The sequence below is a fragment of the Dermacentor variabilis genome, chromosome 6 (assembly GCF_050947875.1).
Source record: "Dermacentor variabilis isolate Ectoservices chromosome 6, ASM5094787v1, whole genome shotgun sequence".
In the NCBI taxonomy this organism is placed as follows: domain Eukaryota; kingdom Metazoa; phylum Arthropoda; class Arachnida; order Ixodida; family Ixodidae; genus Dermacentor; species Dermacentor variabilis.
In genome coordinates, this window is record NC_134573.1 from 186,776,523 (window position 1) to 186,802,647 (window position 26,125).

Sequence of the window (26,125 nt, forward strand, 5' to 3'; positions counted from 1 at the left end):
CATCGCGGCCTGACCTAGTTTCCGACATCACCTATTTACCCGGCTTGAGCGACCATTCAGCGCTTTCGTTTGACTTAAATATTTTGCGGCCAAAAACCGGTAAAAAATTCAAATCTTTTCGAGACTACGCAAAAGGAAATTTTGAAGCAATCAACGCCGAATTATCTGCTTTTCTAGACGTATTTATAAACAACTTCGACAGCCGTACCGTTCAGACCGACTGGAATATGTTTGCTGCAAAAATTGCGGAACTAACAAACAAATACATCCCACTGCGCACCATTGCATGTAATCTAAACGCCCCATGGTACAACATCCGTCTCAAGCGCCTGTCTAATAAAAAGGAACGCCTGCACAGATTAGCCAAACGTTCACCTAGCGTAAACCGCTGGACCAAATACAAGCTGGCGGCAGATGAGTATGTAGCCGCACTTAAACAAGCCAAAGATCACTTTCTTGGCAATACCTTGCCTTTAATGCTTAAAACCGACACCAAGAAATTCTGGCGCGTCATTAACCCCAAGATGGACGACATGATAACCTTAATCGACAGCTCTGGAAATGTTATTCCAACTAATCAATGTGCGTCCGCGCTTAATGAAGTTTTCATGCACAACTTTTCATCAACTACACACATTACTCTTCCATCCACGCACGACTACGATTACCAAGCAATGTTTCCCATAATCATTGAACCAGCAGGCATCGTACCAATTATCTCATCTTTAAAACTATCTTCGGCTCCAGGACATGATTTAATAAACGCGAAATTTTTGAAAAGCACTAGCTGTTACTCTTCAATTTTCCTAGGAATGATCTTCCAACAGTCGCTAGATAAGGGTTCTTTGCCTGATGAATGGAAGATTGGGAAGGTGATCCCACTCCATAAGTCGGGTGACAAGCATTCTCCATATAACTACCGCCCTATCTCGCTCACTTCCATTTCATGTAAGATGTTAGAACATATACTTGCCTCTAATCTTGCTAGCTTTCTTGAAACTAACTCATTTTTTTTCACCATCGCAACATGGTTTCCGCAAGACATATTCATGTGAAACACAACTAGTTTTATTTACGCATAAGCTAAACGTCATTCTTGACCGCTCTTCAACTGCCGACTGTATATTTTTAGACTTTTCGAAAGAGTTTGACAAAGTGTGCCATAACCTTCTAATTGTAAGGAAGAAGTGCGCCATGCCGAGCTCCGCAGCCGGATCGCCAGCGCTACGGAAGTGGGGCTCGGGCTAGACGCTGTTCCTGGTGTGACTGGCTAAGCCTACGCTGTTGCGTCTTCTTGTCCGCGTCCTTCGTGTCGTCCACAGCCGTGTCGGACTTCTTTGCCATAATTGGTGGAGGTTTGCTGGGTCTCCTGCAATCCTGGAATTGCGCAGCCGGACTCTCCCTGCCATCATGACCACCGAAAGCGCCACGAGCTTACCACCATCTGCTCCCCAGTCTACTGCGTCATCACCGCAACGCTCAAGCCCTCTTCTTTCGCCGACCAACGTTATTGATGTCGCTGTTGAAGGTGTCTCTGTACTTGCCCTCATTGACACAGGTGCCGCCATATCTGTAATTTCCGAAAAACTTTGCCGCTCAATACGAAAAGTCACGACGCCTTTCTTCGGTCGTTTACTCCGCACGGCCACAGCACAGCACATCCAGCCGGTGGCTGCGTGCACCGCCAGACTTGAAATTCAAGGAGTGCTCTATGCAGTCGAGTTCGTCGTTCTTCCCCACTGTTCTCATGATATTATTTTAGGTTGGGATTTTCTCTCCCGTCACCAAGCTGTCATTGATTGCTCCCGTGCAGAAGTCGCCTTCTCTTCGCTTGGCAATGCCATATCTGATGACGTTTCGCTTTCCTGCACCAAGTTGTCCCTCACTGACGACATCCAAATACCTCCACACGCATCCGTTCTGGCACCTGTATCCTGTTCCGTTGCCTCCGACGCTACCGTACTCTTCACACCTTCGACTGCTTTCGTTCATCGCCACCTCTCACCACTCCCAACTGCGCTGCTTGGCCTTCAAGCTGGCGCGACTCACCTTCCTGCATACAATTACTTCCCATTCCCGATTACGTTGCTTCGCGGTGAATCTCTCGGCACTGTGCAGCCTTACGACGCCATTACCACGTTGCAACTTCCTATTGGATCGTCAGAGGTCAACACCCTCTACTGTAGTCCCGTGACGTCCACATCGCCTGAAGACGTTTTCAACCATGTCATCAACAATGCCTTAAACCCCAAGCAATGCCATGACCTTCTTCGTCTCCTCGAGAAATTTCGCCCTGCTTTTGACAGCCATACCACTTCTCTGGGCCGGACGACGACTGTATGTCACCGTATTGACACCGGTTCTCACTCACCGCTACGGCAGCGACCATACCGCGTATCGTCGACCGAACGGCGCGTCATTGATGAGCAAGTAGGTGACATGCTAAAGCTTGGTGTCATTGCACCATCCGACAGCCCATGGGCATCGCCAGTAGTTTTAGTTAACAAGAAAGATGGCTCAATCCGCTTTTGTGTGGATTACCGTCGCCTAAACAAAATAACCCGAAAGGATGTTTATCCATTGCCGCGGATCGACGACACCCTAGACTGCTTACAAGGCGCAGAGTTCTTTTCCTCCCTCGATCTGCGCTGTGGTTATTGGCAGGTGCCTATGGCTGCAGATGATAAGTCTCAAACTGCTTTCATCACACCAGATGGCCTATACGAATTTCGTGTGATGCCATTCGGACTTTGCAACACGCCCGCGACTTTTGAGCGAATGATGGACACTATTCTCCGAGGCCTCCGAGGACTTCTTTGCCATATAATGTTTAAGCTGCATCGAATTAACATTGATCCCAGACTGCTTGCATGGCTTGAGTGCTTTCTTTCTAACCATTCACAGTTTGTCTTTGCTAATGACTCAAACTCTCAACCGAGCAGAGTGCAGTCCGGCGTACCTCAAGGGTCGGTACTTGGTCCCCTTTTTTAATTTACATAAATGATCTACCCTCTTGTGTTTCCTCTAACATTCACTTATTCGCCGATGATTGCGTAATCTTCAGGGAAATAATATGTGACACTGATATATCTTCTCTTCAATCCGACCTTAACGCTATTTCTACTTGGTGCCAATCATGGTCAGAGGAATTAAATATTAAAAAATGTAAATTTATGCGCGTGTCCAGAACTTCTAACCAGCTTCCTTCTTACTGCGTTAATAATCTCCCCTTAGACCCTGTTTCCTCCTACAAATATCTTGGTGTCCCTATTACTAGAAACCTCTCGTGGTCCATGCACGCTTCTTACATAATTAAAAATGCTAACCGCATGCTGGGATACCTAAAACGCAATTTCACTAAGGCACCGTCTTCCCTAAAATTAATGTTATACAAGTCACTAGTGCGCTCAAAACTAGAGTACACCGGAGCAGTTTGGGATCCCTTTCAGAAAAACCTAATTCACTCTTTAGAAATGGTACAAAATAACTCTGCTCGTTTCGTTTTTTTCTAATTATAACTGAACTGCCAGCACTTCTGTAATGAAATTAAACCTTGATTTGCCATCTTTAGCCTCTCGCCGTAAAGGCCTTAGACTTTCACTTTTTCATAAGATATTTCATCATCCTTCACTTCGCGACGAACTTATCTCCCCTCCTCAATACATTTCATCAAGGTTAGATCACAATAACAAAGTTGGAATTTCATTATGCCAAACCAATGTCATGTCTCATTCATTCCTTCCGCGTACATCTGCCGAGTGGAATCGCCTACCAGCCTCAACCGCTACTATTGTTGACCATCAGCACTTCACGGCAGTATTAGATAACATTGTATAAATAGGAGCATTTCATTCGTGTTTTTGTACTACCAATTGTATCACTGTTCTTGTTTTGTATTACCGGAACACTGTATTACTGCACTGCATGCACCGTATTTAATTTTATTGACCAGCACTCCAGGAACACTCAATAACATTGTATAACCGAGAACCATCTATTTCTGTACTATTAACTATTTTGCTGCACTGTACTTTTTTCTTTTCTTTTTGTATTTGATGTAACCACTGCCCTCTTTAATGCCTCTGGCCCTGAGGGTACACGAAATAAATAAATAAATAAATAAATCTTCAGAACAGACGGGTGTCAGGAGACACGACACTTTCAAATATGTTGAAGCTAGTGGCCCTTATTTTACAGTGGCCTACAGATTCCGTAATTTCCACAAAGGTTTCTAAACAGGAAGCAGCCCTGCTTCGGACTGTCTGCCTCATCCATTCTCGAGTGTGATCAAATAAACTAACAATAGGCATTGCGTGATCACTATAATACCATGATCACAACTTACTTCCAAACATCTTGTCAAACAAGTCAGGCAGCAGGTCACTGAAAGTGAGTGAAACTTGCATCATATGATACTATCTAAGTTCTAGCACAGAGCTTCGTTCCTGTATTTTTAAATCTAGAGTAACATAGCATGCCCACAATGCTGAAAGTGCAATTGAGTAATAGGTGACTTGCAAAATAGTGGCTGCCCTCTTCCATACGTAGCCTCACAAGAAGATCTGGCTGGAAAACAACGGTTATCTCCACTATTACCTAGGCTGCAACAAATCTGGTCTGCAAGCAAGAAGACACACAATAGTGCGCCATATTTTTTTGTTTGGCCCCATTTATAGCGCTGTTCGTTTTTCCAAGTCATGTCCAGATAGGTCATCGACATACATTATATAAATGCACCAATTTGTAAAAAAAATTTTAGTTTTTCTTAATAGTATCGTCATTTTTAAAAATAGCATAATAATAATAATAATATTTGGGGTTTTACGTGCCAAAACCACTTTCTGATTATGAGGCACGCCGTAGTGGAGGACTCCGGAAATTTTGACCACCTGGGGTTCTTTAACGTGCACCTAAATCTAAGCACACGGGTGTTTTCGCATTTCGCCCCCATCGAAATGCGGCCGCCGTGGCCGGGAAAAAATAGCATAAGGATGATGCATAATTTATTGGGAAGTGGCAGCACGCCTTACCTATGAAAACCTTTTGTCAGAAGTTACGCAAAGCATTATTTCAGCAACACAAAAACGCACATCCTCATTAAAGCATTCTTGTCTGGGAAGTGCTAGAAGTTTGTCTTTGTGAGCTGTACAACCTTCACACACACATATATTTTTATTTTATTTTTATTTAGTCATACTGTTGGCCTGGAGGCCGTTACAGGGGTGGGGTACAGCACAGAAAATGAAAATAACATAATGTACATTATACAAAATGGATGCAAACTATATATCAAATACTGTCTTTTTGAGCATACATACATTCGGCCGAGGCCCTCCCCCAAATAAATCTCTCGCTACATCAATGGCACGCAGACTCCTTCATCCCGTCTTTATGCACATTGCACACAGGCTCCTTGGATTCGCACCAAAGCATTTCGTGCATTAGCGCCTCTATACGACTGTGCAACTAAGCACATTGAGCATCGACACCTCGGACCTGCATCTAGGCATTTCTTGCATCGGCACCTTGGACTGCGCGACTAAGTATACTGAGCGTCGACTCCTCGAGCCCGCGGCTAGTCATTTCGCACATAGGCACCTCGGACTGTGCGAATAAGCACATCGAGCACTGACTCCTCATACCAGCACTTAGGCATTTTGCGCATCGGCACATCAGACTGCACACCAAGCACATCAAGCGTCGACTCCTCGGAATAGCACCTAGGCATTTCGCGCATCGGTACCTCGGACTGCGTGACCAAGCAAATCAAGCTTTGACTACTTGAGCCCATGGCTAGGCATTTCGCATTGCACCTCGGACTGTGCAACTAAGCACATCGAGTGTTGGTTCCTCGGATCCGCGGCTAGGCATCTCTTGCATCAGCACTTCGGACTAAGCACATTGAGCGTCGACTCCTAGAGCCCACGGCTAGGCATTTCGTGCATCGGCACATCGGACTGCGTGACTTAGCACATCAAGCGTCGACTCCTTGAGCCAGTGGCTAGGCATTTCGCGCATCGCACTGCGTGCCAATTACATCAAGCATCGACTCCTCGAGCTCACGGCTAGGCATTTCGTGCATCAGCACATTGGACTGCGCGAACAAGCACATCAAGTGTCGACTTTTCGGACCCGCATCCAGGCATTTCATGCATCGGTGCATCAGACTGCGCGACCAAGCACATCAAGCGTCGGATCCTTGAGCCCACGACTAGGAATTTTTGTGCATTGGCATCTCGGACTGCGTGACCAAGCACATCGAGCGTCGACTCCTCGAGCCCACGGCTAGGCATTTCGTGCACCAGCACATCAGACTGCGTGAACAAGCACATAGAGCGTCGACTCCTCGAGCCCACGGCTAGGCATTTTGTGCATTGGCACATCGGACTGCGCGACCAAGCACATCGAGCGTCGACTCCTTGGACCCGCATTCAGGCATTTAGTGCGTCGGTACCTCAGACTGCGTGATTAAGCACATCGAGCGTCGACTCCTCGAGCCCACGGCTAGGCATTTCGTGGATTGGCACATCGGACTGTGTGAATAAGCACATCGAACGTTGACTCCTCATACCAGCATCCAGGCATTTTGCGCATCTGCACATCGGACTGCCGCATCAAGCGTCGACTCTCCGGACCCACACCTAGGCATTTCGCGCATCGGCACCTCGGACTGCGCGACTAGGCACATCGAGCATTGACACCTCGAGCCCACGGCTAGGTATTTCGTGCATCGGCACATCGGACTGCGCAACAAAGCACATCGAGCGTCGACTCCTCAGACCAGCACCTAGGCATTTCGCGCATCGGCACACCGGACTGCGCGATTAAGCACATCGAGCGTCGACTCCTCGAGCCCATGGCTAGGAATTTCGTGCATCGGCGCATCAGACTGCGCGACTAAGCATATCAAGCGTCGACTGCTCGGACCCACACCTAAGAATTTCGCCCATTGGCAGCTTGGACTCCGTGACCAAGCACATCGAGCGTCGACTCCTCGAGCCCATGGCTAGGCATTTCGTGCATCGGCACATTGGACTGCGCGACTAAGCACATCGAGCGTCAACTCCTCGGACTCGCACCTATAGGCATTTCGTGCATTGGCACACCGGACTGCGCGATTAAGCCATCGAGCGTCGACTCGTCGAGCCCGCGGCTGGGCATCTCGTGCACAGCGCATCGGATTGTGTGACTAAGCACATCAAGCGTCGACTGCTCGGACCCGTGTCTAGGCATGTCGCGCATCTACACCTCGGAATGCCCGAATAAACACATCGACCGCTGACTCCTCATACCAGCAGCTATAGGGATTTCGCGCATTGGTACCTTGGAGCCGCTACTACGGACATCACGTGCCTACTGTTGTCATGTTGCCAGGATATCCTGTAACAATATCTATCATACCACCCCTTCATAAAGAGAAACTCATGATGAGCTCTGTTGACTAGGCCCCTCGGTCTTGTACAGACACCTGGCTGCAGAAGTGAGACATCACACAAAACTACAATTTGGAAAGCACCTAGCAGCTGCTCTGCTACCTATCAGTGGGTCTCTGATCCTAAGCTCAACAGCCATTGTCAAGGGAAGACAACTCGGAAGGTTGCTGTGAGCCTTCATTCAGTAATGTGGTCTATTCTAGAAGAAGAAGAAGAAGAAGAAACTTTAGTAAAGAATAGTCCGGCAGTTCTTGATGTGGTGGCCTCAGGTGACGGCTCGAAGTTCTTGGACTCGAGCGGCATCTTTGGCTTGCCGGACGGCCCAGAGCTGGTCTGCCAGCTCTGAACTTCTGATAGCCGCCTCCCAGCGGCGGCGACGCCTACGGAGAAGGTCCCCGGCGGCTCCCGCATCCGGGGCGGCGTCGGGAAGAACGGAGCTCGAGCCTTCTCCTACTCTGGCAACAGCCGCGATTCTGGACGCGTCGCCAACGGAGCTGCTTTGATTACCGTTGTTGCCGGCACACTCCCAGAGCATGTGTCGCAGCGTTGCTCTGTGTCCGCATGTTTTACACGCGTCTGTTGGATACAAACTCGGATAGCAGTGGTGTAAGATAGCGGGGCTAGGGTAGGTGTGTGTCTGGAGCAAGCGTAATGTTACGGCCTCGTTCCTGTTCAATTTATCGTGCGGTGGCGGGAATGTGCGTCTTTCGAGTCTATTCTACAAAAAAAAAATAAAAAGCTTCACTGATTGCACTGGAGACTGCTATCAATGAGGCAGTTTGAAGCCCAGGCACCATGCTCTTTGTAGAGCAGCAGTAAAGAATACCATAAACATAAAGGGGGGAGCAAAGGTGCACCCGACCAGAGGCCTCTTGTCCAAGACGCCCCACATCATGAAACATATCAAAGACTACAAATTCGGTGCCTTTTAGAGAACTGACGAGAAGGTGAAACTTTGAGAGCCGTTTTCTCAAAACTGTTGTTTTTTACCTTTCTGGGGTGCGATCGGAGATGGTTGCTCAGCGCGTTCGTTCGGTTACCGGCGCGCACGATTGGCCTACTCCGCGCCGACGTCGCCAGCCGTGGGGCGCGGCCATGTTTTTGGTGACGCCAAAATGACAACACGCTCCTGTCAATCATCCTCCCACCAAACTTTTCGTCTGCTAGGCGCCGAACCCGACGGGAGCTGGGAAGTTTAGAGTGATCATACGGCTTCGCATGGCGCGTCTGGTGGATTGGATCCAACCGGCAGCTGCGCCGGCTTCGAGAAAATGGCGCTTCCGTTGGGAACTTAGGTTGTTGCGCTGGCGTTTCTAGAGGAAGGAGGAGAGCGGGTGGTGGTGCGAAAAACGTTTGAAGAAATGGCAGAAAGTGAATTCCGGCGTAGTTTTCGTTTCTCGCAACAAATAATTTGTTGGTTGTACAGCGATATCAACCCCATCATCGGTGCCAGCGAGCCACTGGAATGTTGTCGCTGCCTCTTGAAAAGTGCGCCACTCTTCCCGTCGTTTCTCTTTCTTTTTTTCTTCTCACTGTGCGCGACACCACCTAGGCACGACGCAAAGAAACTAATAGTTATAAATTGCAGTAATCACACGTACTACTATTTCAAAACGTGTTTGGGCTTGAGAAGAAAAATACATTTTTTTAGATAAAGGTTTCATTCATTTGGAAGACGAGAAACATTTCGTTTTGTAGTATACTGTTTGCAAGCAGACGAGAAACGACGGAAGTAAACTTCCGGGGAGGTCACCGCTTCCTGATCGGCTGCTCTCTCCGCCACGTTGTCACAAATTTTGCGTACTGCCACATTGTGACGTTGCCGCAACCGAACAGAACGCGTATCGAACAAAATATCTCCAATCGCACCCTCAGCTTTTGGAGCCAATTTCTTTGTTGCTGTTTGGTGCATTTTAACTCGGCTTTTTTTTGTCATGTCCTTAAGGCTACAGTGCAGGTCGTGACATTTTCGCTTTATCTTGACTTCTTATAAATTTGTTCACTCCAAAGGTAACATAAAGAATGACAATCCATGTTGCAGAAAAAAAAAACAGGATTGTCATGACCTTCAGCATGCATTTAGCTATGCAGTCAATACTCAATGAGCCTTCCACTGCATCTTTTAAGCTCCCCGGGCCCTCCACAAAATGCAAAGGTGAAAAATTCTGCTTAATAAAATTTTCCCAAGGTATTTTTGCCAATTTTCATCAACATCCATGCAGAAATAAGGAAGTTGATTTTGAAAGCAACGTCCACCCATAAGGGGTAAGCATACATAAGCAGATACACGAAACAAACAAGAAAATAATAAAGGAATTGTGGTTACAAAAATATATAACATATAAACACATACACACAAATGCACACACTGCAGGCTGGATAAAGCACAAGTGCTACTAGGAATTGAGATGAGCACAAACAGAATTGGCAAACGAATCGGTGTAAGTGAGGACAGCATTGTGGGGAACGTTGTTCCAGTCAGTGGCTGCTCGGAAAAAAAAATTAAGCAAATGTTGTGTTAAGGGCACGTGGATGAGAAATCTGAGCGGGTGGACGAGAAACCTGAAGGGGGCGATCGGTGCGGTGATATGCTTCAAGGGTGCGCAATGTAGGGTGCACAGTTGATAGCAGAATAAAAGAATTTTTAAAATAATAACAAACTAGCAAAGCAACGACGAGAGGAAAGGAGAAATAGGCCAGACAGGGCTTTTAGTGATGAAACGCTGATCTCGGAAGAGTATGAAGAATGAATGAATCTGCCAGCACGATTGAACTCTAGTGCATTGGCGAGGTATGACAGGTGTGAGCCCTATACTGTGGATGCATATTCTAGTTTTGATCTATCCAATGTCTTGTATGCAAGCAGTTTTACATTTTGTGGTGTGTGGCGCAAATGGTGTTTCAAGAATCCAGGAGATGAAATAATGTTAGCTATGTGCACGTGCCTGGACAGGTCTGAGGTGACAACAAGGTATTTAAAGGAAGGCACATAGTCAATAGGTATGTTAGAAATTGTGCAACAGAATAGAAGGGGATTAGGGCGATGGGCAAACAAGATAATTTTAAACTTACTATAGGGGGAGGTTAGGCGTCATCAGCCATTTATCGCAGCAATCCTGCACGAGGTTAAGATCGGATTGAACAGAATATTGTACTAACTATGTGGTATATAATACAGTCATCTGCAAACATGCAAATGTTGAAGAGCGGTACGTATGTACACATTACCACATATACAATGACCCAAGTTGGTTCAATGGTTGGTTTTGAACACTGTTTGAGCACAGCAGCCCAATGTGCTACCCATTCGACCACAGACTACCTAGTGACCCAGGCAGATGAGAAAATGGTTAGATATAAATATAAATAGACACATGGATACACAGCCCCTGGAAAATGCATGAAACACCCCAAGAAGGCTAACGCAGTAAAAAGACTTGCCAATGGGAAGAGCAGTAATCCCAGGAGTGTGTGGTGGAGGAGCAGCTTTGAGGATCCTGAGAGGTGCGCCAGGGACGACAATTTTTGACTGCTGCTGTGTGACCCCATCGAGTGTCACTCGTGAACTGGTTGCCCCTTCATCTTTCAGCTCCATCCTTGGGCCATAGTTTTCATACAAGTAACTGCAGATCTCTGTGGGGTAGACAGAGTCGGAGGTCTAAGGTGATCAGGCATGTAAAAAATAGAAAGAGAGAAAACTGTCCAAGCAAGAGGCTGCTATTAGTGCTTGAAAATATCTGTCAAGCCGGCTATCCTGTTTAACTGGGGGGAAATGAATCCGGTCTTGAAAACTGGTTATCAGGCTATCCAGATTTTTCGAAATACAGTTAACCAGTTTAAATAATACCAGGATATCTGGTTTAAATAACAGGTTAGACAGAAATTCAAATATATTTGGACACAGCAACTTCGAAAGATAAATTTAAAACAAGGAAAGGTAAGGAGGTTAACCAGAGCAGATATCGGATTTGCACGAGCAGTTGCAAACTACAAATATAAGAATACAAGAAGGAAAGAGAGGTAATTTTGTCGCAAGTACAGAAGAACATATATCCAGCTATCCAAATATCTGAATATCTGGATACTATTAACTGAATAACCAACCAGCTAACCAATCACTCCGATTATCTGGTTTTCAAATTCGTAAAACCAGTGAATCAAATAACCAGTTTTTCTGCAAAACCAGCTTAATGTTGCTGCACTAGCTGCTACTAGCTTGCTAACCTGGTAAAAACACTGTCCACAGGACATCCTAACTATGTCCCAATGTCCATGCACCATTTCAGAGACAAATAGGAAATCTGCTGGACATTCAGTTTCGGATATCCTACCACGTACATCCCAAGGATATTGCACACGGACCTTTTTTGGCATATACGTGAATATTTGTCCTTCAAGAGGTATTGACTGAGTTTCCTCAAAACAGAATTATATTTTCTCACATTTTAGAATTACAATCTGAAGCCATCATGTCCACAGCTCGTGTGTACGTCATACATTGTGAATTTTCTGACGCAATTTACTTTGAAAACTTCAGGTAGTTCAATGAAGTACTTGCATGTGCTGGAAGGCCTAGAAAAAAGAGAAGTATACTGAACTTCCACATACACGCGCACTGCATAACACGTGCACGCAATGCATCTGTTCTTGATGTGTGGGTGCTCTGCCTGTTGCATCTGTCGCACAGCATGTGCTCTGAACGTAAACGCTGTGTAAAAGGCCCTCGTATATGTCCGTAAAATGTACGCAGCATGTCCCCATGATGTTCCTTGTGGATCATCTAATCCATCTAGTCATCCAATCATCTGTAGATCTCAACTGCATTTCCATTACCTTAGCACCCATTGTGCTGCTATAATAGATCACCAGTTACATACAGTCAATTTCTGTTAATTCGACCCTGATGGTACCGATGAAATTAGTTTAATTATCCGGTGATTCGAACTGAACAAGATGCAGATAAACTGTCAGAGCACATCGCCAATCCATTTGGCAGTATTTGCCCAATTCTAGCACGACCCCGAATCAAATGTGCGCCCGCTTTCTGTTTGTCGAAAGCAGAAAGCTAATGTAGAGGTAACATTAAAGCTCCTAAATAAAGTAGAAACCTAACATGCACACAATATTTTATAAAAAATCGGCAAGGGTCTAATTTGTGCGAGTTTCGTGAACCAGCAAAACCAGCACAGCATACACTACAACTACTGAAATGCGCAAGGGCAGGCAGTGCAGAGTGGACAAAATGAAACCTTTCAAATGCCCACGTCATTGTCAAGGGTAAAATGAGTTTTTTTTTAGAAATCAAATAGAACTGGACAAGTAGCATTTTCCTTTATCTTATAATGCAATACAATGATGTTTTTATAATGAAGGGTTGAGTACTAAATACAGAATTTAAATGAGGAGTGCCTTCACCATCAGGCAAGTACTTGAATGTCTCGGGGGGGATTCTCTAAACGTGTCCTGCATTTACCTCAATTTATCAATTACTAAAGCTCAGTTTGCAATAATATTGATGCCTTGGACGTTATCGAGCATCAATCTATCACTTTAGCTTGACTTAATCTTTGCCTTTAGTGTCCCTTTAAGAAAATGCGCTGTAGAAAATCTTTCAAGCACTGCTTGTGCTGATGGCATCAGATTGTGTCACATGTCAGAATTTTAGAAAATGTGTGAGCATTAATGACTCATCATGGTGTCACTTCTGTATGCTATAATAGCAATACATATATTTGTAGAAGTTATTACATTAAGGAGACCTACCTGTCACATTACTGTAATTTTTGCATGCATTTTCATTGTGTTCCAGTTACTGCCATCTGTGAGACGAACAGGAGAATGAACAGAAATTTCACAGACACGCACCTCGAAATGCTAGTTTGCCAGCATTTGGAACAGTCCTCTTCAAGCTCCACCACTTTCCACGTAGCCACTGTGGTGACCGAACACTGGAAAGGGAAAAGGCGGGGAAGTAATTAAATGCTATTCCAACTTAAAAACAAGGAAGAAAAAAGAGCCCTATACAACTAAATCATGAATGCTTCTTTCAACTTATGAAGACTGGTCAATCAGTTAATTAGAAAAAGTACAAGGTAAAGATACAAACAGTGGACCCCCTGTGATGCCAAACTCTGTTAAAATGCAAATCTCTCATAAGATGGCCAGTTAGGGCACTTTTGATGAGCGCACTGTACAGTGCTCACTGATTGAAACGTCATAATCAGAGCACACTGCTGCTGGTGCTTTTTGAGCCTCTTGTGAGTGCTGGGGACGTTGAGGTGATGCATTGTGGTATATGATGAATGTGACAGTCTTTGCGATGCTACCTGATTGAATTTGGCCTCCCTGCGATCACCCAGCGCTCACCAATGGCACAGAAAGTGCCCACAACCACATGATCTAATTATTGCACTTGAATTGCTCAGAACTGCACATTCAGTGCACTTTTTCTATGGTGACCGCTCAGCAAAATTAACATGCTTCCAAGGTGACTTCAGGTTTGTCTTAAAGTGCCTCTTACCAGCCTCACTGGAAATCTTGTTAACACGCTAGAAGTTGAAAAGTGCCCTCCAGGGAGCATTCCCACGTAAAAATTTGATAAATGGGTTTAGTAGAAACTGAGATAGGAGCAAATTAAATGACATGCATGGTGGGTTACCCTCCGCCATACGGATGCTCCCTCCCTCTGTCTCGACCAGTGATCCCACTACCCCCGCCTGCTTTCTTTCATCTCTTGTATTTTCTTGTTGCACCAATGCATTTCCTAAGGCAGCACCGCTAACTCTGCATTTCATGGGTATCCATCAAGTTTACTGCGCTGCTGCAGGCCACCTGTGCACTGCGGACACCATGCATGTGATGCACAAACGCAAATGCGCTTGGTGTCACCTTGCTCATCGGCTCAGTGGCTCTTTCAAAGAGAGGACTGTGCGAACTATTATTTGAGTTTACAGCTGTGTTTTGGAGTGTACATCAGTTTAATACTACACACCACAATTGACTGTTTGCAATGCCCAAGCATGGTGAGGGGCCCTTTAAGAGACACTAAAGAGAAACACTAAATCAGTTCACCTGACAAAGCGTCCTTCCAAAACTGTTTTCGTTAATTTCGTGGTAAGAGGTCGAAGGGAGAATGAAGGCAAAATTAAAATTTTGTTAACTTTCGTACTGAAACTCCTGTGCCGGCACATCAGTATGAAATCACCAATATTAAAGCATCTTTTGTATATGGGCCATTATGGCCCTGTTAAAGTTATCAAAAGTTGCCAAATTCAGTCTTAGGCTCCTTTAGAATGCAATGTAGTCCACTTTTACCACTAAACAATTAACTAGGCCCATTCTGAAGCCATCAAAATTGATGTCACATCGAGCTATCCTTTGTTTATGAATTATATCTTGCTTATCAAGCCTCCTCCCTCGGTAAGAGTGGCTTTCTTGGTATTTTATAAGTGCAACTGACTAATACACAGCTCAACCTATTTTTTGTTTGAATGCCCTTATAAAAGAGCTAAGGGGCTCTCTGCCCCTCTGAGCCATCCGCCGCCTCAGACTTTGAGCTTACCCCATGCCATCCGGAGAAACATCACCGTACATCCTCTACCTCGCAATATGCACCCAGTGCACCACGCAGAGCGAAGGGAGGCCCGCGCCCTGGCCATACACAAGCGATACGGAACTTTACCATCTACAGCCTACACGGACGCGGCTTCTTACACCAGACGCGCAGCCACAACAGTCACCGTAGTCGTCAAAACAGAACATCGGAGCAGCATTTCGCTCACACGAAACAATCCCCTCCAAGCCGAGGAAGCGGCCATAGCCCTCGCGCTCTCCCAAACAGAGGTTGAAGTCATAGTGACCGACTCCCAACAGGTGTGCCGCAACTTTGCTAGAGGCAGAATTCATACCACTATGCTCCGGATCATCAATCAAAAGCTGCCAACGAGATCAGTCATGATCATCTGGGCGCCAGCTCACCAAGGCATTCCTGGCAACGAGGTCGCCAACCACGTGGCTCGAGATCTGACCCACCGAGCCGACGCCGAGGAATCTGAAGCTGAGCGCATGCACGCTCTAGTCTCTTACCAAGACATCACACAACACTACAAGCTAACTCGCAGAACATATGCACCCCCACACAAGTCACTACCTAGAGAGCAGGAGCAATTCCTCCGAGCTCTACATGTTAATACATTCCCCCACCCAACCAGAAATCACTTCATACACCCTACAAAATTCTCTCCGCAATGCCGCTTCTGCGCTGAGCCCGGGTCCCTCAGGCACATAGTAGGGGGTTGCAGAGCGGCACCATTAAATCCTCCGAACCCTTACCCCACTAACGAGCTTTGGGAGAGAGCCTTGGCCAGCTCCGACCTCGAGGATCAGCAACGGCTGATTGCGAGGACCCAGGACGCGGCCCGAGCTCAAGGCATTCTGGAATGAGGACGCCTCTCCAAAGCTGCATTTACCTAATAAAAATGTTTATTCTCTCTCGTTGAAGAGTAACATTAAGCCAAGCTGGATTGGTAAATTATGCATTGGGAATACTATCAGGAAGCTGAGCCTTGCCATGAGTGGAGAGTTGAAAAAACCAGAAGTGGTGCAAAAATGAAAGACGGGCAGCAAACTTGAGGTTCTCACACTAGCTCCTTGCGAAACCACGAACAAGAATAAATAGAGCCTGCTCAAGCCCAGTTCAGTGTTTATCAAAAAACAATTGTGGAGCATTATAAATAATCCAAGGGAGTCAACCTCACAAGTTCGGAAAACTTTTGCAACACGACATTTGCCCAAGCACATGAAAATACATTAAAATTCCTGATGTTACAGTAATGGGCTCTTCAACCATACAAAATGTTTAAAAGCTGTGTTACCTGGTCCAGTCCTTTGCAAACTCCACCCAGTCGATCATGCTCTCTTCAGGAACTTGCAGTGCATACACCCTGTTACAAAAAGAATGTTTTATGGAACATGTTAATGCGAAAGTGCCTGCTTAGAAAAACAACCAAAGCGTAAGCTGCAGTACCAAATTCACTGTCACACGTACAGGCTCAGAATCCTTATATCCCAATATGTATTCCTTACAGACAACAGTTATCAACAGTTGCATAAAGAAATGAAAGAAAGGAGTCACCATTTAATTAAAAAGTATAGCTGTAACACATATGCAACTGTGCTCATGTGTTGTCTTTCCTTGCCTCATTTAGTGTTCCTCCAAAAAGTTTAAATGTAGTGAAGATCATATGTAGTGAATGAGAGTATTGGTCATGAATTCATAAAACCTACAGGAGTGAAGAGAACGCTAGAGATAAAAACAAACACAAGGAAATAGCTCAAAAAGAGTGAGTTAAGAGAAGACAGTAGCACCAAGTAAACCTAGAAAAAAATATTACAGTAAATATTGCAAGGCTAGAATAGTCAGTGCATTCATTCCAATACAGTTAAACTTCGATATAACAAACTTCAATATACCGAAATTCTCGATATAACGAAGTACTTAACTTTTCATAACCTCTTGTCCATAAAACACCATGGAGTTAGAACCTCAATACAACGAAGTATCTTTGTATACAATTTCAATATAACGAAATTTCACTTCCACAGCAGACGAATGCCGAGACAATAGATGGAAACTTCTGCGGACACAGATGGTCAAATGATTGAATTACTAGTGGCTGTTTGCAAACGCACTTCTCAAATCGCATGCGCCGTGACAAGAGCAACCTCCAAAGCGAAGCTGCGTCATGTTCCGTATAAAGTCCGAGTGTGATAAGATCCTATCGAGCCTCGTGCACTTTGAACTCTAGGTGCAAGTGAAAGTGCATGAGGGTGAGAGAGAAAGATGGTGGCTTCATGCACGAGTGCCGCCTCCCCACGTGAGGAAAGGGAAAGAGGGGGAGAAGAGGGAGCTCGCAGTAGCGCAATGCGCGCAAGGGGTGGGGCGGTAGGGGGGTCAAGTTGGCATGTGTCGCGATTTCTAGCGCGCGTCTAGCCCGTGGCTGTGCATTGCTGTTCGCGCGGCTGAGAGCATATGCAGCTGCACACCCTGCTTTAGAGGTAATCTGCTGTGTGTGCAAAGAGTGGGCGTGCCGAGATGGCGTGACATCACGTAAGCTGTCTTCCCACACGTTTAGCATTGAAGGTTTCGTAATCACGAGTTTCAGTGACCCGTTAAAGCAAGAGGCAGATGAAACATTTGCCCCCTGCTGCCAGCACTTTTCATGATAGCGCTGTCCCAGTGCTGGCTTCGCTTAATCTGCACCAGCCATGTGAAGATATCGTCGACATGGCATGAAACCGTATTCATTCGTCGCCGACTCCCAAATTAATCAAAATAAATTGTTTTCTCATTCAAATTTGCTTTTTTCGATTGCCCGATAATTCAGAAAATTCTGCAGTCCCTTTCCATGTAAGAGAAATCGATTGGCGACTGTACTTATTTACAAAATCTTGAATTTCACTACAACAAAATTTCGATATAATGAAGCAAATTGTCAATTTTGCCTACTTTGTTATATTGAGGTTTAACTGTACAAATAAAGCTATGCTTGCAATGAGAAATTACAAATATTAACCCTTTATTGACGAATATTGCAACATAGCAGAAAGAAAAAAATTTTCATGCGAAATTTTGTTGTTGAATATGAACTTTCGTGTTAAACGTTTTCGGCCAACATTGAATGACATGCAGCAAGCCGGTGTGCCTTGTAATGGGTAGCTGGCCTACGCTACTGGGGCATCACACGGAGGCCAAGTGGGCCCAAGCCGTTGCCCGAGTTTTCTTGACGAGGGTCACTCCTTTTGTGAAGAGTATGCGATTGATAGGATGAGAAACAGAACAGGGAATTTATTTACATTGGAAAGGCATACATGAAACAAGGGGTGCTCGTACTGGCCGGAGCATGGAGCGCACCGTACATCGTTCTTGTAGCATGAGCTACAGGTCAGAAGGCTACATCTTTTTGGTGAGCACACATCAGAACACGTCAGCACACACGAGCACACCAGAGCACACTAAAATGTCTGCGTAAATCCACCTGGCCTTCCTGATCCCAAGGGCAGGAAAATCTGCCATCACACTTTCATCCAATCGGAGCATACAAAGTCGCTGAAGGATCTGCAGTGAGGGCAAGAGTGCACACAATCACTCCAGCAGCTTTGTACACTGAACACAGAGAAAGGAGGGGAGCCTCGTAGACAGGTATTGTCATGCTTGACTCAAACTCGCATGTTTTGTTTCCTGGGATGACCCAGCAATTAGCTGGAGCATCTGTCAAATGACCTTGGTGGCTAGTAGCGGCCATGAGACAATAGTGTAGAAAGCCCTTTTCCAGGCGTTTCTCGCTCCCATCATTGGGGACGGCAGCACTGTACCATCCATATGGCAACACTCTGTTCACTAAACGTGTCTTGCCTTAGTGTCACCGCTGGTGTGTCCGAGGGGACACATTGTAAGCTTCAGAAAGCGATTCGTTGCAGTAGGCCAGGAAAGGCTAGAATGTCACTTCCCCCACTGGCCGATCGTAACAGCATGCAACTCACTTTCTTTTGAAAGCGTGTGCAGAGGAGACAGGCTGGTGTAAGATATCCGGCTGCAATGGTATTACACAAATTATGTAAAGCAAATGGAACACATACTTATGGTTCCCATGTGATGAGAGCAGTCTGTACGAATTCCAAATAAAGCCATAGGTGGCTTGGGGTGAAGCCCACTTCCAGTTTTCTGCCTGGTGTTTCCCCCTATTGCTAAAAAGGTTTCTGCAAAATATTTTTCATGCTGATTGTGGTTATTCTCAATGTGTCTTGCATCCTTAGATAGAATATAAACAGTTCTTTCAGGTATTTATATGTCTCGTCCTTAAAAGGTTAATATAGTAAGTCTCCAGGCAAGGATCGAAAGGTAAACTCAACAGATATAAAGTTGACAACTGGGGCCTTCATTTAGGTCAATCACTTTTGGGAATACCACTTTATGCAGATGCTGATTGGCTAAGCCAGTAATCAAAATGGCTGTTTCTCCAATAAGTTATCCCATCAAAAGCCCCTCCTGTTGCACAAAAGTGGAAGTACAGTTAAACTTCGATGTAACAAATTAGCTTTTCCTAACTACTTTTTCATAGAACACCATGTATTTAAACCTCAATGTAACAAAGTGTGTTTATACACTATTTCAATATAACGAAATTTTACTGCCACCGCGAAGGAATGCCGAGACAATAAATCGAAACTTTCACAGACACAGATGGTCAAATGGTTAAATTACAAGTGGCTGCTGCAAACGCACCTCTGAAATAGAGCGAAGACCCTTGAAGTGGAGTAGCTTCATGTTCCATATAAAGTCCAATTGTGATGTGATTCTATCGCGCCCCACACGCTGATGCTTTGGCGCGAGTGAAAGCATGCAAGGATGAGCCGAGAAGGATGGTGGCTTGATGAGCACCAACTTCTCGCATGAACAAGGGAAAAGGGGAGCGAGCTCCCAGTAACACAATCAAGCACGCATGAAGGGAGAGGGGGAGAGGAAGTAAGGGGCAACATGGCACACGTCTTTTCTTCTAGTGCAGCTGTGCATGGCTTTCAGAGTGGCTGAGCGCGTACGTAGCCCGCACTCAGCCACAGCCACTCTGCCACTGAGTCACTCTTCAGAGAAAATCTGGCACATGTGCAAAGAGTGAGCATGCCAAGATGGGGTGGCATCATGCACACCATCTTCCCATGTATTTAGTACTAGAGGTTTTGTAATCTCGAGTTTCGTAGACATGTTGAAGTGAGAGGCAGACAAAGCATTCGCTTCCCACTGCTGGCGCTTTTCATGATACAGTTTAACCTCGCAATAACGAAATCGGCGGGGAACACGAAAAAATTCTCTTTCACGAGAATTTCATTGTTGCGAAAAGAGACAGCACAGATAGGTAATGCATCGCAGAACAAATTTTTACCGTCAAAATTCTGTTAGCTTACTTTGGCAAGCTTTGCTCAAGGATATAGAACCGCACTGCCGACAGTACAAAGAGCGCCACATACGTCGATCATCAGTGGCAGCACTGCTGTGGAGCAGTATTCTCGGTCAATTGCTTTCGGAGATATGATCACTTTTGCGAGACTTTGCGTAACTCAGCACCAGATGCAGAGCAACAGCGCATGCCGCAGCACTTCTCCAGCACACGCTGTCGCCTGCAGGCGCCGACGCACATGGTGCCAAATGCAAAAGTGATTGTATCTCGTGTACCCAAAAGCAAACGATTGCAATTACGGCCCCTTAGAGCAAATCTGTGTCCGGCGCCAAGAGAGAGAAAACAAGGATAGGAAAGGCAGGGAGGTCAACCAGAAGAGCATCCGGTTTGCTACCCTACACTGGGGGTGGGGGAAAGGGGAATAGAAAGAGGGAAATGGGGAGAGACTAAGCACTGAGTGCGTGTGGGAGGGACGCTATACACTGAGACACTATAAACGGTCTCTTAAGCCAGTGCACTTCAAGTATTGCACTAGTGCACAAATCGCTTTTCGAGCCAGTGATGGGTGTGGCCACGGTCCGGATATCTTTGACTCGGCTGTGAAGTAATGCAGACTGGATGCTGTGAAGAGCTGCCTTAGAATCGCAAAATACGACCCACTTCTCTGTTGGCTCTTCGGTGATGTACGTCATAGCGGCATGGAGAGCTGCAAGTTCTGTCGACGTAGATGTAGTCATGTATGACAATTTGAATCTAACTGTAACCTGCCTAGCTGGAACGACAAATGCGGCAGTTGAGCTGGTAGGTAAGGTCAAACCATCGGTATATATATGAATGTCGTCATGATACGTCTGGTGCAGTAATAGGAGCATAAGTTGCTTCAGAGCCGACGATAGATGATTGGACTTTTTTGTAATTCCAGGAATAGCAAAATTCACTTGAGGCTGTCGCAGGAACCACAGGGAAGCTGAAGGCTTCGCCGCTGGAGTAAAAGATGTCAATATGCATTCATGAGCGCTAATCACTCATAAAAAGGTTGCTTAAGGTCTCTCAGCTGGTAGGGAGGCCAAATGATGGCCGGGAATCCTTGACAGATGGCGAATGTGCGCTCTGTGAGAGTCGACAGCGACGTGTGTCTGGATTATATGGTCTCCCGCAATGGCAATTGTTGCTGCTGTTGAGGTGCACCGAGGCAGCCCTAAACACGTGCGTAGCGCTTGACCTTGTATGCTCTCCAAAGTGCGAAAGTTCGTCTTGCATGCATTTGACAACACTGGTAGACTGTAATAGTATAGGAGTATGAGAAACAATACCCTGTACTGCTGCATCATAGAATGGACTACTGTACCCCAGTTTTTCCTGCAGAGAAATTTGAATACCTGAGCAATGGCAACTAACTTCTTCAGATGGACGCAGTGAGGGCTCCACGAGAGGTTGCGGTCAATGATGACGCCCAGAAAGCCATGTGTCTTAACATAGGATACAGCTTGACCATTGATTGAAACAGGATACAATGACATTTGTTTGCACGTGAAACCAATCACTGTGCACTTTTTGGTAGACACACTGAGGCCTTGTTCTCGGAGATAAGATGCTGTCATGGTTGCCGCCCGCTGAAGCCTGGCTTGTACCTGAGGGCGAGTCACCGCAGAGGCCCAGATGCAAATGTCGTCGGCGCATATTGAGACATGAACTGTCTGCGGTAAGTACTCTGCTAGTCCTACCAGGACGAGGTTGAACAAAATAGGGCTCAACACTCCACCCTGCGGCACACCACGGCAGATGTACTACTCTGAAGTTGGGCCGGGCCATCTTCGGTCTGTAAGAAAAAGCCCCTCTCAGTCAAATAGTCCCGAATCCATTGATACATCTGGCCACCAACTCCAATAGCCTCAAGTGAGTTTAGTTTGGCCTCATGGGCGATGTTGTCGTATGATCCTTTTATATCTAGAAAAAGTGCCACTGATAGAGGCTTGAGGCTTTTTTGATTTTGGACCCAGGTTACGATGTCAATGATGTTGTCAATGGACGAGCAACCTCGACGAAAGCCCGTCATGGCGTCCGGATAGATGTCGAATCGCTCTAGGTACCATTCCAAGCGAGCAAGAATCATTCTTTCCATCACTTTTCCGACGCAGCTTGAAAGCGCAATCGGACGATATGATAAGAGCTTAAGCGGAGACTTTCCAGGTTTCAGAATGGGGATCAAGCGGCTCGATTTCCATTGTTTAGGAATGGTGCCGTTCTACCAAGACTCATTGTAGTAGTTGAGCAGCTCATCACATGCGTCATGTCCAAGGTGGCATCGGGCAGCATACTTGATACCAAAGTGCAACAAAAGAGCGGCACCAAAACCAGCGTTCTTGACACAAGGGATGCATATTCCTGGACGATCACTCAATCACGGCCCGATGTGTGGCACTCCATGCTGTGACCATAATCTCAAATGCTATAAACAATTTCATGTCCGTGGGACGTGAGTTTCCTTATTTTTGATGCATTTTTCTCATCGAGGAGCACATAATGCAGTGCACTGCTGCGATCGGCGATCATTGTTTGAAACGCACATTCAGTTTGTGTTTAGTTTCGCCTGACGGGATTGACCTAGGCCACGCCGAGTCGTCAGCCGCGGGGAAGGCAAATTGAACACGCATTTCGAACAACAATCTACTACCTCCCCTAGCAGGTGTGCAAAGCCGTCGTCACATGTCAGTAGCAACATGCGTGCTGTTTCAAAGAGGCAATCAACAGACAAGATGGCGGCCATGACGTGTTTTCAGTGCACATGATCGCTTCCGGCGCTTGGTTGCTTTTGTAAACAAAAATGTCAACGGTCGCACAAGTGTAATGTGGCGTCATTTTTCGCAATTTTAGTGCAAAACAACGCATTTGAGCACATTTTGGAGCCTGCTAGCCCTACGCGAGTAGGTAATATGCGGGGTTACGCTCCGGCAAATTATGTTGATGCGGGATTGTAGTACAGCGACATTTAGTTGCTGAGAGGTACGAAATGCATTGAATCTCACGGGCGTTCACCGGGGAAACGAAAATATTGTGTTGTCGCGAGACTTTCATTGTTGCGGGATTTCATTATCACGGGTTTCGACTGTAGTGTCGTTCTACTGCGGGCGACACTGCGCGAAAGATTGACTGGCTTCGCTTAATTCGTACTGCCGATGCAAAGTTATCGCTGACACTGCATGAAGCCATATCTTTCATTGCCAACTCTCGACTCCAACAAAATTAATTTTTTTTCTCATTCAAATTTGCTTTCTTCAATTGCCCGATAATTCAGAATATTTTGCAGCCTCTTCCTTGTAAGAAAAATGGATCAGCGACTGTACTCATTTTCATAAAAGGTCAAATTTCGATACAACAATATTTCTATATAATGAAGCAAACTGCTGATTTTACCAACTTCATTACATTGAGGTTTGACTGTATTTCTGGATGTAATCAACCACAGACATGACGACTGATGGCAGCAATAGAGTTATGCCACAATGGCCTTAAAACAACCAAATTAAGAGTGTTTTGATAATTTGGTATGGTGTAACGCCCTCTAGCAGGGCTAGTCAGCTTAATGAGTTGGCTGTTTGATGGCTGATATGCCCATGTTTCGTTTGCTTAGAAAACAGCAACCTTTTGAACAAAGCAATTCATCACAGAAAAACAAACTGGTGAACTATGGTAATCTCAAGCAAACACTGGCTTGTTATGTGAAAATATCTTCATGTGGTTGCTGCTTTAGCTTGAAATCCTGTTACAACATTGTTGTGGCTGGGCTCAACCAAGGTATGTTGTGCCTTACGTGCTGATGAGGGTGAGGTCGTCCTGGCGAGTCCAGTGAGTGCCCCCAGCCTCTTTCCAGTTGAGGTAGTTGAGCCACTTGGTGCGACATTGCTTTTCTGAACGGCTGCCCACACGCTCTGCCACGGCTGTCCATGACAGGCCACCGCTCACCATCTCCCCAGGCAGTGCCCCGCTGAGGTCATATACAGCCTCCGCCAGTCGCCGTTCTTCGGCAGGCACCCACACCCCTGCATCAAGGATGCTTTACCATGATGATGAACTTACCTAATGCAATCCCAGTCATTGATCCAGCCAATAGCTCCCTGAGAGTTACATAGCCAAGAAGCTTTTGGAGACAAGATCACCAAACTTTGGGAATGTGTAAGCTGGTGATGCATCATCATCATCATCATCATCATCATCATCATCATCATCATCAGCCTGGTTACGCCCACTGCAGGGCAAAGGCCTCTCCCATACTTCTCCAACAACCCCGGTCATGTACTAATTGTGGCCATGCCATGCCTGCAAACTTCTTAATCTCATCCGCCCACCTAACTTTCTGCCGCCCCCTGCTACGCTTCCCTACCCTTGGGATCCAGTCCGTAACCCTTAATGACCATCGCCTATCTTCCCTCCTCATTACATGTCCTGCCTATGCCCATTTCTTTTTCTTGATTTCAACTAAGATGTCATTAACTCGCGTTTGTTCCCTCACCCAATCTGCTCTTTTCTTATCCCTTAACGTTACACCTATCATTCTTCTTTCCATAGCTCGTTGTGTCGTCCTCAATTTGAGTAGAACCCTTTTCGTAAGCCTCCACGTTTCTGCCCCGTAGGTGAGTACTGGTAAGACACAGTTATTATATACTTTTCTCTTGAGGGACAATGGCAACCTGCTGTTCATGATCTAAATGTGCCTGCCAAACGCACCCCAGCCCATTCTTATTCTTCTGATTATTTCCGTCTCATGATCCGGATCCACCGTCACTACCTGCCCTAAGTAGATGTATTCCCTTACGACTTCCAGTGCCTCGCTGCCTATTGTAAATTGCTGTTCTCTTCAGAGACTGTTAAGCATTACTTTAGTTTTCTGCAGATTAATTTTTAGACCCACTCTTCTGCTTTGCCTCTCCAGGTCAGTGAGCATGCATTGCAATTGGTCCCCTGAGTTACTAAGCAAGGCAATATCATCAGCGAATCGCAACTTACTAAGGTATTCTCCATTAACTTTTATCCCCAATTCTTCCCAATCCAGGTCTCTGAATACCTCCTGTCAACACGCTGTGAATAGCATTGGAGATATCGTATCTCCCTGCCTGACGCCTTTCTTTATTGGGATTTTGTTGCTTGCTTTATGGAGGACTACGGTGGCTGTGGAGCCGCTATAGATATCTTTCAGTATTTTTACATATGGCTCGTCTACACCCTGATTCCGTAATGCCTCTATGACTGCTGAGGTCTCGACAGAATCAAACGCTTTCTCGTAATCAATGAAAGCTATATATAAGGGTTGGTTATATTCCACACATTTCTCTATCACCCGATTGACAGTGTGAATATGGTCTATTGTTGAGTAGCCTTTACGGAATCCTGCCTGGTCCTTTGCTTGACAGAAGTCTAAGGTGTTCCTGATTCTATTTGCGATTACCTTAGTAAATAATTTGTAGGCAACGGACAGTAAGCTGATCGGTCTATAATTTTTCAAGTCTTTGGCGTCCCCTTTCTTATGGATTAGGATTATGTTAGCGTTCTTCCAAGATTCCGGTACGCTTGAGGTCATGAGGTATTGCGTATACAGGGTGGCCAGTTTCTCTAGAACAATCTGTCCACCATCCTTCAACAAATCTGTTGTTACCTGATCCTCCCCAGCTGCCTTCCCCCTTTGCATATCTCCTAAGGCTTTCTTTACTTCTTCCGGCGTTACCTTTGGGATTTCGAATTCCT

The 26,125-nt window shown here is 45.8% G+C and overlaps 1 protein-coding gene across 3 annotated transcripts in view; it reads right to left on the reverse strand.

Annotated features, from left to right (window-relative positions):
- The window catches only part of LOC142585958 (cyclin-D-binding Myb-like transcription factor 1), a 117,094-nt gene that overhangs the window by 31,307 nt on the left and 59,662 nt on the right, over window positions 1-26,125 (reverse strand). For all 3 annotated transcript variants that reach the window (XM_075697090.1, XM_075697091.1, XM_075697089.1), the window contains exons 9-12: window positions 24,198-24,426; window positions 16,307-16,375; window positions 13,299-13,381; window positions 10,875-11,066 (exon numbers count right to left, since the gene is read on the reverse strand). In XM_075697090.1, the coding sequence (XP_075553205.1) occupies window positions 10,875-11,066; window positions 13,299-13,381; window positions 16,307-16,375; window positions 24,198-24,426 (573 nt within the window). The remainder of the gene's footprint in view (window positions 1-10,874; window positions 11,067-13,298; window positions 13,382-16,306; window positions 16,376-24,197; window positions 24,427-26,125) is intronic.